The sequence below is a fragment of the Vombatus ursinus genome, unplaced genomic scaffold (assembly GCF_900497805.2).
Source record: "Vombatus ursinus unplaced genomic scaffold, bare-nosed wombat genome assembly UNPS02014867.1, whole genome shotgun sequence".
Classification (NCBI taxonomy): domain Eukaryota; kingdom Metazoa; phylum Chordata; class Mammalia; order Diprotodontia; family Vombatidae; genus Vombatus; species Vombatus ursinus.
The window spans coordinates 1,359,572-1,373,964 of record NW_020954645.1 but is presented as its reverse complement, the minus strand read 5'-3'; the positions used below and the strand labels follow the sequence as shown (position 1 = coordinate 1,373,964).

General features: G+C 38.0%; 1 protein-coding gene across 4 annotated transcripts in view; it reads left to right on the top strand.

Moving 5' to 3' along the window:
• Positions 1-14,393, top strand: part of SNAP47 (synaptosome associated protein 47) — a 96,865-nt gene that overhangs the window by 20,753 nt on the left and 61,719 nt on the right. For all 4 annotated transcript variants that reach the window (XR_003567317.1, XR_003567316.1, XM_027842142.1 and 1 more), the window contains one exon: positions 1,621-1,742. Coding sequence is in view for 2 of the 4 variants with exons in the window: in XM_027842142.1 (XP_027697943.1) it covers positions 1,621-1,742 (122 nt within the window). In the remaining 2 variants the exon portion in view is untranslated. The remainder of the gene's footprint in view (positions 1-1,620; positions 1,743-14,393) is intronic.

The following is a 14,393-nucleotide window of genomic DNA, read 5'->3' as shown; positions in this document are numbered from 1 at the left end:
CTGATTGCACTAATAGGTTCCCTTGGCTGCAGGAGAGCTGGTGTGAAGGTGAGTGGGTTAATGAGAGGAAGTTAGGGTTGGGTGGGATTCTGGAAGTTGTTTAAAATGCTGGATTAAGGAGTTCGCGTGTTAAAGTGTAGACAATAAAGAAATTTGATGAGCCTGCTTTGGTCATGTGAGTGATTCTTAGGGTAAGCTCCTGTCCTGACAATTGTGACTTTCATATGTTAATCTTATTGCAACAAATAATAACTCAAAGGATATTTCATTCATCTTGATTTTTGCTGTTTCCATCTTCTGACTTTATTGTTACTGTTTTAGTAAAGGACCTTCTTTAGTGTGGCATAGAGCAAATCATTTTCACGGAATAATCCACTCAACAGTTTGCTTGTTGGAAAGTGAGGTTCCTCTTCTCATTTATGTCCAAAGATTTTCAGGGAATTGCAGTTTTCTTAAAGAAGAGGAAGAGGTTGTTTGGGGACATATGTGTATAGAAAGAAATGCTTGTTCCATCATTCTTTGCTTAAGTTAACTGATGCATATCATTGCTGACAAATTTGGTTCCTGCTCTTCGGGCAGAAGGCTAGCTTCTGCCTCTAGCCTTATTTACTTTTCAGTTCTGATGATGTCCTTAACAGCTGTCATCATTATGCTGCATTGCTTCTAGCTGTAGTGGAAGGCAGTGGCAGCCTGCTTTAAGCAGTTGAACCTTTACCTTGACCACTTGTGGGATGTTTGGAAGGGTCCTGATAAACATGGTTAGAGCTAAGTGTGAGGTGATATGGATTATAACTAAAAGGCAAATATTGACCTTTAATCGAAGCTGTTATCTAGGACAAGAGCTAGCAGCTATTTCGATAGGAGCCAGCTCTTTAAATAAGGGACAGGTGGCCTGCTGCTTCCGAGCCCAATCTGTGCTGCCACATTGATTAGCACTGTTTGTTGTTCTACTTACCCTTTTGTTTTTAGGTTAGATTATGGGATTCCCAGGTGCTCTGTAAACCAAGGTGGTTAAGTAGGCAGTGCTGAGGCAGTGGAAAACACCTAGATTCTGAAACTGAGCAAATGCTTGACTACAGGACAGCCCTCTGACTCACCTACCACCTAAGTGAGCCTCATAAATTTTGGCTTGGCTTGGCTTGGACTAATGCTGCAATTTCCTGTATTCTCTGAAATTGTTGCCTTTGGTGGAATAACTTTGAATGATGATGTAGTTCCTAGTAATGCAACTAATGTAAATTTCATCAGGTCTCTGGTTTTCTTACATTTTCTATTTCTAGATTTTTTTTATATCTTAAGAAAAATTCACCAATTTTGAAAAATTCTTTTCCCCTTTAGAAAAAAAAAAAAAGAAAGACCATACAGACAGAGAACCTGGGTTTGAATCCTGTATCTCCTAGTATCACTTGTGTGATCTTGGGCATATTGCTTAATTTCTTTCTGGCCTCAGTTTCTTTCAGTAAAATGAGGGAGTTAAATCTCTAAGCTCTTTTCCAGCTCTGTATCTTATGAATTAGCCCCTTAAATATGTTGTTTGGTTCTGACTAGTCTAGCATTCCTGCTTGCTCAACATTTCCAGAAGATGTCAGTGTATGATTGTATTTGAATTTTTTATTCCAGCATCTGGGCTAATAGAAAGTGTGGTGCACCCTGGACCTTCCCTCAGAAGTGGAGAAAGCAGTCAGATCCAGTTACAAGTGAATGAGCAGGTTTCTGAGGAAGAAGCTCAAGAACTAAGACAGGTAATAACAAAGTCCAAAATGGTAGTTGGAATATTGACAGCATTTTTCTCATACTTTCATTTTTTCCTTCTTCCTAAATAACACCGTATGCTTTTTTCCCCTTTAAAAGAAACATACCTTGTAAGTTCATTATGATAATTCTCCATGGAGATAAGGCAGAATATGGGTCTTAATTAAAATTTCTTAAAAATTTTTGTGTTTTTTGTGTTCTTATCCAGGGCTTTTACTCTTAAGGACCTCAGGGACTTTTTAGCAGTCAGCAAACATTTATTAAATTCCTATTATGTGCTATTTTTTAATTTTTGAAAGTTTGTATCAAATGTAGAAATTATAAATATTTGATTAAAAGTATCATCACAGAACTATATAACAAGATGTATACACACATGTGTGCATGCTCATACACGTAATACATATACATGTATGCTTATTACACAAGAATATATAAGTTATTGTGCATGCATGGGTGTTCATATATGTATGTATACACACATACACAGATGCATATACACACATGTACACATACACATATGCTTATAGAATTCTTTACCAAGTTCATGTTGCCACCAGTCTTAAGGTTTTATGGTGCTGGTTTTTTCTTCTTCAACTTCAGTGTTTGTTTTTAATAATGCTGATCATATTGTGTTTCCTAAGCTTTTTGGGACTCAAATCTATCCTTTTTCATTAAAAAAGAAAAGCATTCATCTTTGCAAAGAAATATTTTAAATGTGTCACTGCCTTCTTTCTTTCCTGGTCTTTGTTGTGCCTACTTGGTTTTGGTGATGACAGCACAAAAAAATACTGCTCTCTGTTCTCCAACTACTATGTTCCACTAGGGCATTTAATCACTTCCTTTGATATGCTCGTTGAGTCCAAAACAAACTTGCTGTAGCTATTGTTTGCTTTGGGGTTTACTAGGAACTTTAGAAGTACTGTAGATGCAAACTTACTAAATGTTACTCTTGACCATTCTTTAAAGGGCTTACAAAAACCCTCGGCTGTTTACAGGCTGGTAGGATTTGAGTATCTCTTTTCCCCCTCATTTATCTCAGATGAAAACATTTGTAGTCAATACATCCTGTCCTGTGTCTAGTAGTGGTTACATGTAGGCTGAACTAGGAGCTAGGGCTGTCTTGATTGAAAAGGTAAAGATTTCACCTGTAAGGTGTGATTTTTAATGTTATCACTCAATATTGTATACCTTCTCCATGTGGGGTACTCTGCTAGGTGTTGGGAGTATAGAGTTGAAAAATGACAATCTTCTTATTCAAGCAGTTTATAATCTCAAAGAGTAATAAAATAAGTACACCAAGAAGTATGATACGCAGTAGAATGTAATGGACAAAGAAGATATCTAGACAGATTGTTCTAGGAACAGTTGATAAGGGAGAGAACCCTTTCAACTTGAGAACTCAGGAAAAACTTCATAGAGGAGGTAGCATTTGAGTTAGGGTTTTAAGGAATGCGATTTCAACAGGGGGTGATGAGGAAGGGTCTGCCAAGCTTGGGAGGGCAGCTTGCACAGCTGTGGAAGTAGGGAAGTGCAAGATGAGATCAGCAGACACCTAAGAGTCCAGTTTGGCTAGCCATTGAGAGCTGCTGGGTTTTTGGAGATCTCTAAGAAACCAGTCTGAGTAGTTTGCTCAGCCCAGTTCAGCTGGGAGGAAAAACTAGAGTAGTAAAGACAATGTAAAAACGGAGAGGGAAGGATGAAAAGAAGCATTTAGTGCCTACTGTGTACCAGACACTATGCTAAGTGCTTTAACAAATATTTCCTCTTTTGAAGTGAAGAGGATGAGAATAACTGTCAAAGCAAAACAACAACAACAACAAAAAAAAACAACTCAGTGGAAGATGCTGATAGGAATGCCCAAGTGATGGGGGGACAGTGAAGGAAAATAGTTAATGGACTTACAATGAGATGACTCAGAATGAAAAATAGACCTGTTTCCAAAACATCTGAAAGAGTTCCTTTTTTTTGTGCAAGATGGAATATAGAACCCAGGTTTATAAGAGCAGAAGATTTAAATAGGCTGGAGAAAAAGCTACAATATCACCTGAGATGCCAATGTAATATAGCTTCATAGTCTAGCTACTTGGTAGCTTGTACCTATGTAGGAGGTAACTAGCAACAGCTCCTGAATAAGTGTCAAACAATTAAAGCAAAACTGAGAAGACTGATAGCAGAGAGAAAGACCCACAGTGTGGAGTGTATAGTAGTCACAAATCCTGCCTTTCCTGCCCAAAGTGTAAGGCATAGGGACCATATAGGTCCCTAGGAAGAGTAATGGTCCTATTGAAGATTGGGGTGGGCAGAGGACTCTTGACTTCCCTATGGGCCTCTCTCCTTTAACATATGATAAAATTTATTTATAGAAATAAAACTTTTTTTTATGTTTTGAAGCCTTGTGAACCTGCATGCTTGTAATGGAAGTTGGTGACTACCCTTAGGGAAATGCTGGATATTTATATTCCCAGGCTGCTCCTAGGTAGGGTCCGTGATCCATGTAATTGAGAGGTATAACCATACCTGAACTTCTTCTTTCAGGAGAGAGAGTTTCTGACTCAAGAGTAACTTGCATATTTATATAAAGGTATATTTATATAAAGGGTACCTTATGTTAGATGATAGACAGTTATTGCTACTATGATTCATGCTTATTTACCTAGCTATGAAGAATTAAGAGAATTTAGTTAAATGGAGAAGAGAAGAAATAGAAGTAAAGGAACCTCCTTTATTATTCCTCTGTGACTTTTTAAGAAATAATAAATTTTCTATAACGAAAAACAAATTTTAAAAATATGGAATCCTTGATTTATTTTTAGGAAGGAATGTTTTGTAGGACAGTGTAATTGTAGCTTAAAAATGAGTGTGAAGGGGCTCCATTCTTAGGGGAAACAAACACAAAAGGAAATCTCACTGCACTCAGCTGTAGCTTTGGTTGCAGACGATATTCAACTTAGTACGTTGCAGCTAGAAGTCTTCGTGGTCTTAAATTGCAATTGGGAGTTTAAGTGAAAGGATTTGCCATGATTTCACCAGGGGACATTCATGGTAAGTGTAGTATTTTGTGGTTATCTGGGCCAGGTGCCAGGAGCTGTGCTGTATAGGTATGCAGCAGCTTGCTGAGTTCCTGTGGTCTATGTCTGAGCCTCTGTCTACTGGATAACGATGGCTGTCGTAATGTCACTGGGTGTGGGAAGGGCTAGGACGGTATTAGCTGAAGGGCTGTGGTTAAGGAGGCTAGGAGAGGAATTTTATTCACTAGATTTGGTTTGGCAGAATCACTTTAATAGTTGCTAATGTCTGATATGTTAACATTGTCTGTTAGAGCTATGGCCCTTTTGTTTATTGGCCCTTTTGTTTATTAACCATTTTGTAATGGCGACCGAATTTTGAAATGCAAAACTTTTTGCCTTTTTGGGGTTCTTCAAAGTGACTTTTTGTTTTATATAATACTTTAAAAAAAACAACCCTCAATTTCTTTGTCTGTTCTTATGATGGTATTTTAATGTTCATCTCCTTTTAACTGGGGTGGAATTAGATGGAAAAATACTGCTGGGATAAGGTAATGGTTTTGTTGAGGACTTACTCGATTGTGTGGGTTAGGAAAACTCATAGAAATTAGAGATAGCAAAACCTTTTAGTTTAGCCATTGTCACTTGGCACTTGTCCAAGCTCTTAGAGAAATCAGCAACAAGGCTGAAAGGAATTTAATAACTTTGGCCTTTTCCTAGTAGCTTTTTTGCTAGGGTTTTCTTAGACATTCGTGATAGAAAGGGGTGTGAAATGGCATATTCTAATGTGTGGGTGGGCCAATAGGACATTTTGTGGGCTGGTGGTTTTTGCTTTTTAAACCTCTTTGTTTCACTGTATTAGGACATTTAATAAACCTAAAATATGATTGGTTTGTACAGTACCAACACAGCTGGCTGATGTAGTCAGGTTAGTTGAATATATAGTTATCTCATGGTGTACCAAAAGCCATTTGGCTCAAAAATTCATGTAGACATAAATAGGCACTATGAATGAGAAGAAACAAAACATGCCCAATTATCTCTAAAAAAATTGCAAGACATTGAAATATTTTGAAATACGTTGATTATTGTTTGATGGAATGTGTGATTTCTAACAGTTATATTAAATCTTTCAGAAATATAAGTGGAAGGAAGCTAGAGGAGCGATCTGGTTACCTTGTCTTTAGGTAGTAATAACTCCCATTTCTCTAGCAGCTTAAAGTTGACAGAACACTTAATTCCTATAAGGTGAGTAGTACAGGTATTCTTTTCTTCACTTTACTGATGAGAAAACTGACTTAAAATTTACTCTTTGCCATGCCACTTCCTCTGCCACCATCACCAATACTGTCACCACCAGCATCAGCATTCTCTACCTCCTCTTCATCCTCATATTTGCAGTAAGCGTGAGCTTACAGAAGAGGGGCTTAGAGCCTGATACTTTTATTTATTTACAAATGCAGTTATTTTATCCACCTGCCCAGTAACATTAAGTATAAAAGAATAATAGCAGTTAGATAATTGTCCCAGAACTATTTCTATCTGAACCCCATTGAAAAATAGAATAATGAGATAATGATAATAGTAATACCTTATTATTGATAATACTATTTTACAATTTAAAAAGTATCTTCTCAGGGTAGTGAGGTGGCGCAGTGGATAGAGCACTGGCCCTGAAGTCAGGAGGACCTGAGTTCAAATCTGGCCTCAGACCAGACACTTGACACTTACTAGCTGTGTGACCCTGGGCAAGTCACTTAACCCCAATTGCCTAAAAAAAAGTAAAAATAAAAAAATAAAAAGTATCTTCTCACTGTGGTCTTGTGAGGTGAGTTTCATAATATTCCCATTTTATAGATGAGGAAACTGAGGCCCAGAGAAAGTGACTTACATATAGTTGTTCTGTGCCCAAGTCCTGTATTCTTTCTACTTTATCACTCAGCCTCCCTTAAACCATTCTTTTTTTTTAAAACCATACTTAATACTTTGCGAATCCATTCTTTTCAAAAAATTCATAAAGGAGTTTCTGTGACATTCAGGACCTGAAATGTAGTTAACAGTCATGTATATTACTGACATGTTTGATCTGAAGATGACACCAAGCCAGAAGGAATAATTGACACATCGGATGTTATAATTCAAAAAGATCTGGATAGATTTAAACATTGGGTTAAATCTAATAGGATGGAACTTAATGGGGGCAGATGTAAAGTTGGATACTAGTATAATAAGATGGGGAGGCTTGGCTAGATAGAAATTCATCTGACAAAAATCTGAAATTAAAGTGGATTGTAATGTCAGTGGGTCAGTAGTGTGATATTGTAACCAAAAAAGTAGTAGGTTGCATTAAGAGAATCATGTCTTGGAATTGGGAGGACAGTGTAAAAGTTCCATGATCCTTTGCCTTGGTTGGACCATCTTTGGAATAAGTGTCATGTTCAGTTCTGAGTGCCATATTTTAGCAAAGATGTGGATGAGCCGCGGGAGGACCATCAGAGTTGTGAAGGCCTGGAGGTCGATGCTGTAGGAGGACTGGGTGTTGGAGAAGAAGGGACTCCGGGGAGAATATCCTAACTGCCTTCAGGTAGTCAAAGAGTTTTTCTGTTAAAAAGGAACTCGACTTGTTCTGCTAGTCTCCAGAGGGCAAGATTGGAAGCGTTGTTGGAAGCTGTCGAGGCTTGACGACAGGCCGAGCTTAATGGTTAGAGCCACACCAGAGTGGACTGAGTAGCCTTCTAAGAGAGCGGCCTCCTCCGCTCTGTTCTGCTTTGGATCCAGCGGGGCCTTAATGGCAGCTTGTCACACATGTTGGAGAGTAGATTCTTCTAAAGTCTCTTATCCTTTTAGATCCTCTGGGTCTCCCTTTGTCACTAAAGAGTTTTTTTTTTGCTAGAGTTTCTCTCTCTCTAAAAAAAAGTTTCTGGTCTTAGAGAACCCTCTAGAATGATGATTGATCATTGCATTGTTCAAAGTTCAAGTCTTTCATACTTGTTTTGCTGTAGAATGTTATTGTTATTCTATGAATTGTTCTCTTGGTTCTGCTCATTTCCTTCTATGTCAGTTTACACAGATAATAATGGCAACAATAGTGGCTAACATTTTATATAGCACCTGCTGTGTGCCAAACATTGTGCTAAATGCTTTGCAAATATCATCTCATTTGATCCTTGAAACAGCTGTGACATAGGTGCTATCATTATCTCCATTTTGCTGATGAGGAAACTGAGGCAAACAAAGGTGAAGTGACTTTACCATGGCACACAGTGTCTGAGATGGGATTTGAACTCAGGTCTTCCTGATGCTAGGCCTGGCACTCTGCACGATGGTGCCCCTTCCCTGCTTCCAGATCTTCCGAGGTTTCTCTAAGACCATCTGTTTCATCATTTCTTCAGTGCAGTAGCATTCGATTAAATTCTTATACCATCATTTGTTTATCTATTCTCTAGCTAAGGGGAGACTTCAGGGATTCCCTTATTCTCCATTTCGTTGCTACTTCGTAAAGGTATTTGTCCATTGGGCTTCTTTTTAGGGAGGGCCTTCTGGATGGAAAAGACAACAGTAAACAAAATCCCAGAGGTAGAAAACTTCAAGGGTCAGGGAGGTGGCTAATGGAGTGATATACCTGGGCTGAGGACTTGAGAGACTAGTTGTTTATGAAGGGCCTTGAATGCCTAACTAAAGAATTTGTCCTGAAAGCAGTAAGACCATGGAAGATTTTTGAGTGGAAAAATTATGAAATTGTTGAATTCATTTTAGCAAGCATTCATTGAGCACCTTTTGACATCTGGGACCTTAGCTCAGTAACCTTAACCATTTTGTCCTAGGTCTTGTTTACCATATCTTTAATCATTTTCTTTGTTATTTGTAGAACTCTTAAAAGATCTCTGTTATTGTGGAACACAGTCAGTAATGTTTTTATAAATCATTTTTATTTCAGTCCTTGATATCAGTCCAGGTTAACAAGCTGGGTTACTGCATATGTTTTTCTATTTGTTCATATTACCTATAAAGCTTATTTTGGAAATACCCAATTAATGTTTTTAACATAGCGATTTATTGTTTTCACATAAGACCAAAGAGCATGGCCATTCTCTGATCTAGAGGTGAAGTTAGCATTCAGCACACATTATGATATAGCCCTTTGAATGATCACAGGAAATAAATGACCGAGCTAGAATGAAAGGGGGGTTGGGGGTAGAGCAGCAGCAGAAAGGTTATACAGCACCCCCGAAATATCTAGGGCAGACTTCTCTCTTGGTTTCCTGTGTATTAGAAGGTGGTTTGTGGTCTCTAGCACACCTTTGGGTCTTAGGCCATATCAAGCTCTCTTCATCACCTCAGCTGACTTTCTGAGCACCTGACGATGTCACTTCCCATCAGTTCCTCTTCCAGGAGTAATTGTCTTAGGGGATTTTTACCTCATGTTGCGACTTCTTAATGTAGAAACACTGAAGAGCACTTTTCCTGGGCCAAGTACCTCTAAAGCCCTTCAGCATCCCCTCTTCTTGCCGTCTTTTAACACACTGCTTTTGGCACTTATAAAAGATACATTGAAATTTCATCTTCAGCGTCATTTCATTTGACAAACATTAAGCACTTAGGGTGTGGAGCGCTGAACCTGGATGCTGGGGCAGTGGGGGTGGGGGTGGAGGCAGAATAAAGAAGGTTCGATAGAGATGGGGCTTGGCTTTCTGGCTGTCACAGACTAGTAGGGACATAACATATAAACATAGTAACTATAGTACATAGTAATTACCTAAGTTTGCTGGAGAGGATCATAACATCAAAGGGCCTTTGAGGGGTTAAAAGTAGTTGCTGGGTGGAATGGGGGAATGTGGTGTCTGAGATGGGATTTAAAGAATGGACAGGAATTTAATAGCAAAGTGTGAAAAGGGAGACATTCCATATATAAGTAACAGCATTGCATTGCCTTCTTAGCTGTGGATCCTAGTATGTGTGGAACACCTGTCATAGAAGACAGCTTCTGACCTCAAGAAACTTCAAATCTTTTTAGATAAGACTAAAACACACGAAAGAAGAGGGCCTCTGGAAATTGTGTACTGCTTACTAAGTGCTATGGGGGTTAATTGGATGGAGGGGGCAATGAAAACAAAGGTGATGCAATGAGCTGGGTTTTAAAGGATGAATAGTATTTGGATGGATGAAGAGGCGGTCTACACAAAGGGAAAAGTCCGAACATGGCACAGGCACAGAGGTGAACATGGGCATAGGATTGCTAGATAGCATGACACTCAATTCAGCATTCATTTATGACGTGACACTCAGTAATAGTGAGGGTGTATGAAGTGCATGAAAGTTTGCAAAGCATTTTACGGAAATCGTTTAAGCCTCAGGACAACCCTGTGAGGTAGGCCCTACAGGCAGTAACATTTCTATTTCTGCAGATGAGGAAACTGAGGCTGTATGAAGTGAAATACTTAAATCATATTTCCACAACTTGTGAGTACCAGAGACTGGATTTGAACAAAACACCAAGTGAGTGCCATGCACAAGGCACTGGGATTATGATGGTGAAAAATGACATCGTTCTTTTCCTGAAAGGGCTTGCATTCTGCTTCAGGGAATGGCACTTGTTGGGGAGTAAGTAGGATACAAGATAGAGTGGTGTGAGGGTAATGGAGAGGCCTCTGTATGGGGTGCTGTCGTTATCTTCTCAGTCTCTCAGAGTTTGGGGTGGCTTTTTCTCAGATAATATCTGCTCACTGACTTACTGACTTTAAATTTAAAACAAACATTTTAACAGCTTACTTAAAAATGTTGATTTTAGTATACTTGAAAATAGAGATTTGGAGATTCTTTTGATTTATATCCCATTTCATATTTTATGGTTTTCCAACCTAGAAAATTCAATTCAGTAAACATCGTGCAAAACCATATGCAGATGCACTGTGCTAAGAGATAAAAAAAGGAGGCAAGCCAGTAGCTATCCCCAAAGAGTTCATCATCTAGTGGGGGGAAGAAGAGACATTTTACAAATAACTCTGCTAAAAGAATGTGGTAACTGCATAGGAGAGGTCTAGAACAGACTCAAAGATTCAGAAAGATTCAAAATGAGGTAGGTGATTTGGGGGGTGGAAGTACAAGAGGAGGTTTCCCAGAGTCAGTGATACCCTTGAGTTGGGGACTTGAAGAAAGGGAAAGATTTTTACAGGTGACATAGAGGGTGAGGGCAAAGCATCATCAGGCATGGTGTTTATGGAGGCTGGAGTGGGCAGGGTGAGGACGTGAGAGAACAGTATTGAGTAGGCAATTTGGCTGGAATGTAGAATGGGTAAAAGGGAATGTGATGTTACAAGGCTGGAAAGCTTATGGAAGGCCTTTATTGTCAGTTTGCATTTTATGTGGTGGATCCTAGGAAAGCACTGAAGGCTTTTGAGCAAATAATCAAACCTCTGCATTAAGAAGATTATTCAGGCATTGGAAGGAAGGATGGATTGGAGGAGGGGGGACACCAGTTAAGAAGCTATGCTAGTAGTTTCCAACACTTACCTGTGGTTTAATGGTGATATATTCTATACTGTATACTGCCTTGTTTTGTGTTTTATTTTATTTGCATGTGTTGTGTTTTCGGCTTTTGGTATTTGTCAGTTTAACTCTGTTTTGTTTCAGGCTAATTTCTTGTAGACTATGGGTCTAATTTGGTTTATCCTAATTTAGAGAACTAGTAAAATATTTTCTCAAAGTGAACATTTTCATGTTTTTATGGGTACAGTAGTTTAATATGGGCTTTATGGTAGATTTATATCTTAAAAGTGGTCTTTAGATTAATGAATAATTTCAAGTTTTTATTTGCTGAAGTTTAGGTTTCTAAAAATATTAACAGATTAAATGCCTACTTTATAGTCATGCTGGAAACTTTGTTTTTTAAGTTTTTATTAATATCTTTTGTTTTTACATATATTTATTTCCAGATTATCCCCCCCCCAATCCTGAAAGCTATCAGATATAAAAAAAGAATTAATTCTTTTCATTGATGATTTCATTGATTCTATTCATTGATGCAGAAAGCCCAGCAGAGTATCAAAATAAGTTTCTAGAGGGCATCAGCTGCTAGTACTAGCTAGTCTTATATTTAGAAGAGTTCAGAAGAGTTGGATTTAATCTGAGTTGCAAATTGAATTGCAAATGCAAACTGAGTTGCATTTAATCTTTTCGTATTGCTTCTTGATTTGGCTCTTTTGGGAGACTAGGCTTTTGAAGTTAAAATGTTGAATTGAAACAATTCTAATTTCTGTCTATGTTAGTTCCAACATAGCAGTGTTTAAGTACTTATCAGTATCTTTTTGGATAATTGATGGTACCTCAGTGCTTCAGGAATGGCTGTTTGAGGCCTTTCTATTTCAGGAACACTTATCTAGAATTTCACCAAGTCAGGAGCAATGGTTCAGTGGTTAATGCTTGGAAAGCCTCGCCTGACTTAAGGGTGACGCAGGGAGAGGAGTTAACTGTCTCATTGCTTAGAACAGAGCTATTTCTGGCTTGCATTCTTACCTGTTACACAAGACTTTTACCACAAGGGGAATGGTAGCACTTAGTATCCACCTACCTTTTGGCTCATTTGCTATGCATCTCCTTCTATACCAGTTTAGTTCTCATATTCTGTGACTGATAAAGTTATTCTTTACAATCTGTTATGCTGTTGTTTACAAATGAGTACTTAGATGGTGCTCCTTCATATGCTAATGCCCTGTGGTGAAGGCTGAAGATTCTGGAAAGCTGTGATTCTGGAAAGCAATTTGGAATTTTGTTAAGAAAATGACTAAAATGCCCATGCCCTTTGACCCAGAGATCAGCTGCTAGGCACATACCCCAAGGATGTCAAAGATAGAAGGAAAGATCTCATATACACAAAAATATTTATGGCAGTGCTTTTTATAGTAGCAAAGAACTGGAACATTGATGCCCTTTGAGTGGGGAATGGCTAAACAAATTGTGGTACATGAATATAATGGAATATTACCGCACTGTAAGAAATTACAAATATGAAAAATACAGAAGCATGGACAGACCTATATGAATTGACACAAATCCACGGAAGCAGGACCAGAAAAACAATGTATACAATGGCTGTATAATAATGTAAATGGAAAGAACAGCAACAACAAAATCAAGACTGCCGTGTGATTAGAATAGCCTGACTCCAAAGGAGAGGAATGAGACAGGGCATCCCTCCTTTCTTTGTAAAACTAGGGGACAGTGGGGGTGGAATGTTGCTTATACTGTCTATCTGGTTGATATATTGGTTAGTTTTGTTGAACTGATTTTTTTTCTTTTTATATTTTTGTTGTACTCTCTGGGAGTGGGGAGGGATATGTTTAGAAATAAAGGTGACATAAAAACAAAAGATATAAATAAAAATGAAATGCTATTGCCCCTTTTTTTCCCCCTCTGCATTCCAAAAGCATTTATTATATGGACCATTAATTTGGTATTAAGCACACATTGCCTTGTATTGTTAGTTATCATTTTGTGTATATCTCTTTTCTCCCAAATTAGATCATACATTCCCTGCGTACAAGGAATGTCTTTGTATTCCCCGCAGTATGTTGCTCAAAGTATTCGATAAATATCTTTATGATCACTTGTGTTCTCATTTTTTCCAGATAGAAATGGTCTAGAAGACTATTTGCTATTATCCTTTTATATTTAATATTCTGCGGACTTTTACATTAGACAGATTAAGTTATGCTTTTTGTACCTGAATGATACAGTTGGGCTGTAAGCTTATCTTTTGTAGACCCAGTGAAAGCATGTTTGAGACAATTCCAGTAGCAAACAGGATGACAGGGATGACATGTCTGCTCCTCATATGGTTTTAATTTCTTCTGTCCATTCTACCAGTTGGGAGATTCTGAGTATTCAGTGTAGTGTCATCTCTTAGAATCTGCTTTTCTGCAGTGCTTATGGAGCAGAGTTGGGTCCAAGCAGTCAGAGGCAGCATTTCTTCCTGTAATGATGTTCTGATGCCAGGTCAGTGTATTTTTTTTTTTTAAATTCTTAAGGCTATATTGGGATTTGTATTTGTGGCAGGGTGATTTGTGATCTTTTAGTTTATCAAGATAGAAGACTTTTGGTGTATAATTCTACCCACTTGATTATATCTTTCTAGGTACCTGGATACTCTAGCTTTGTAGCTGGTTGGCAATACATGGCAATTTTTACCATTTCATATATTGTTATATTTCATAGCATGGTCTGCATCTTTGTTGTTATTGTCATCATCATGGTCAATGTCATTCTTTTCATCTTTTTTATATTTTGATGAAGCTCAGATAGAACTAGTCTTAGAACAAGTCTCTGTCTTGCTGTTATTCTTTTATATTGAATGGTTTTTAGGGTTTATTACAAAGATGACTAAAATAACTTCTTTTTGAGGTTGAGTAAAAGTATTAGGATATCATCTCATCCTCTATAGCCTCACGAAAAGCTGTATAATAGAGATGATATGAGCCTTACCCTGTTTCCGCATTGTTTTAAAGATCCTCTCTGTTAGAGCTCTTCATTTTAAAAGCTTTTTGTTCCAAATATTGTGGAGATTCTGAGTATTTGGTACGGTTACATCTATTAAAGACATTGTTCTTAGGTTTATGTAGCTTTTTTGTTCGGTCAGTG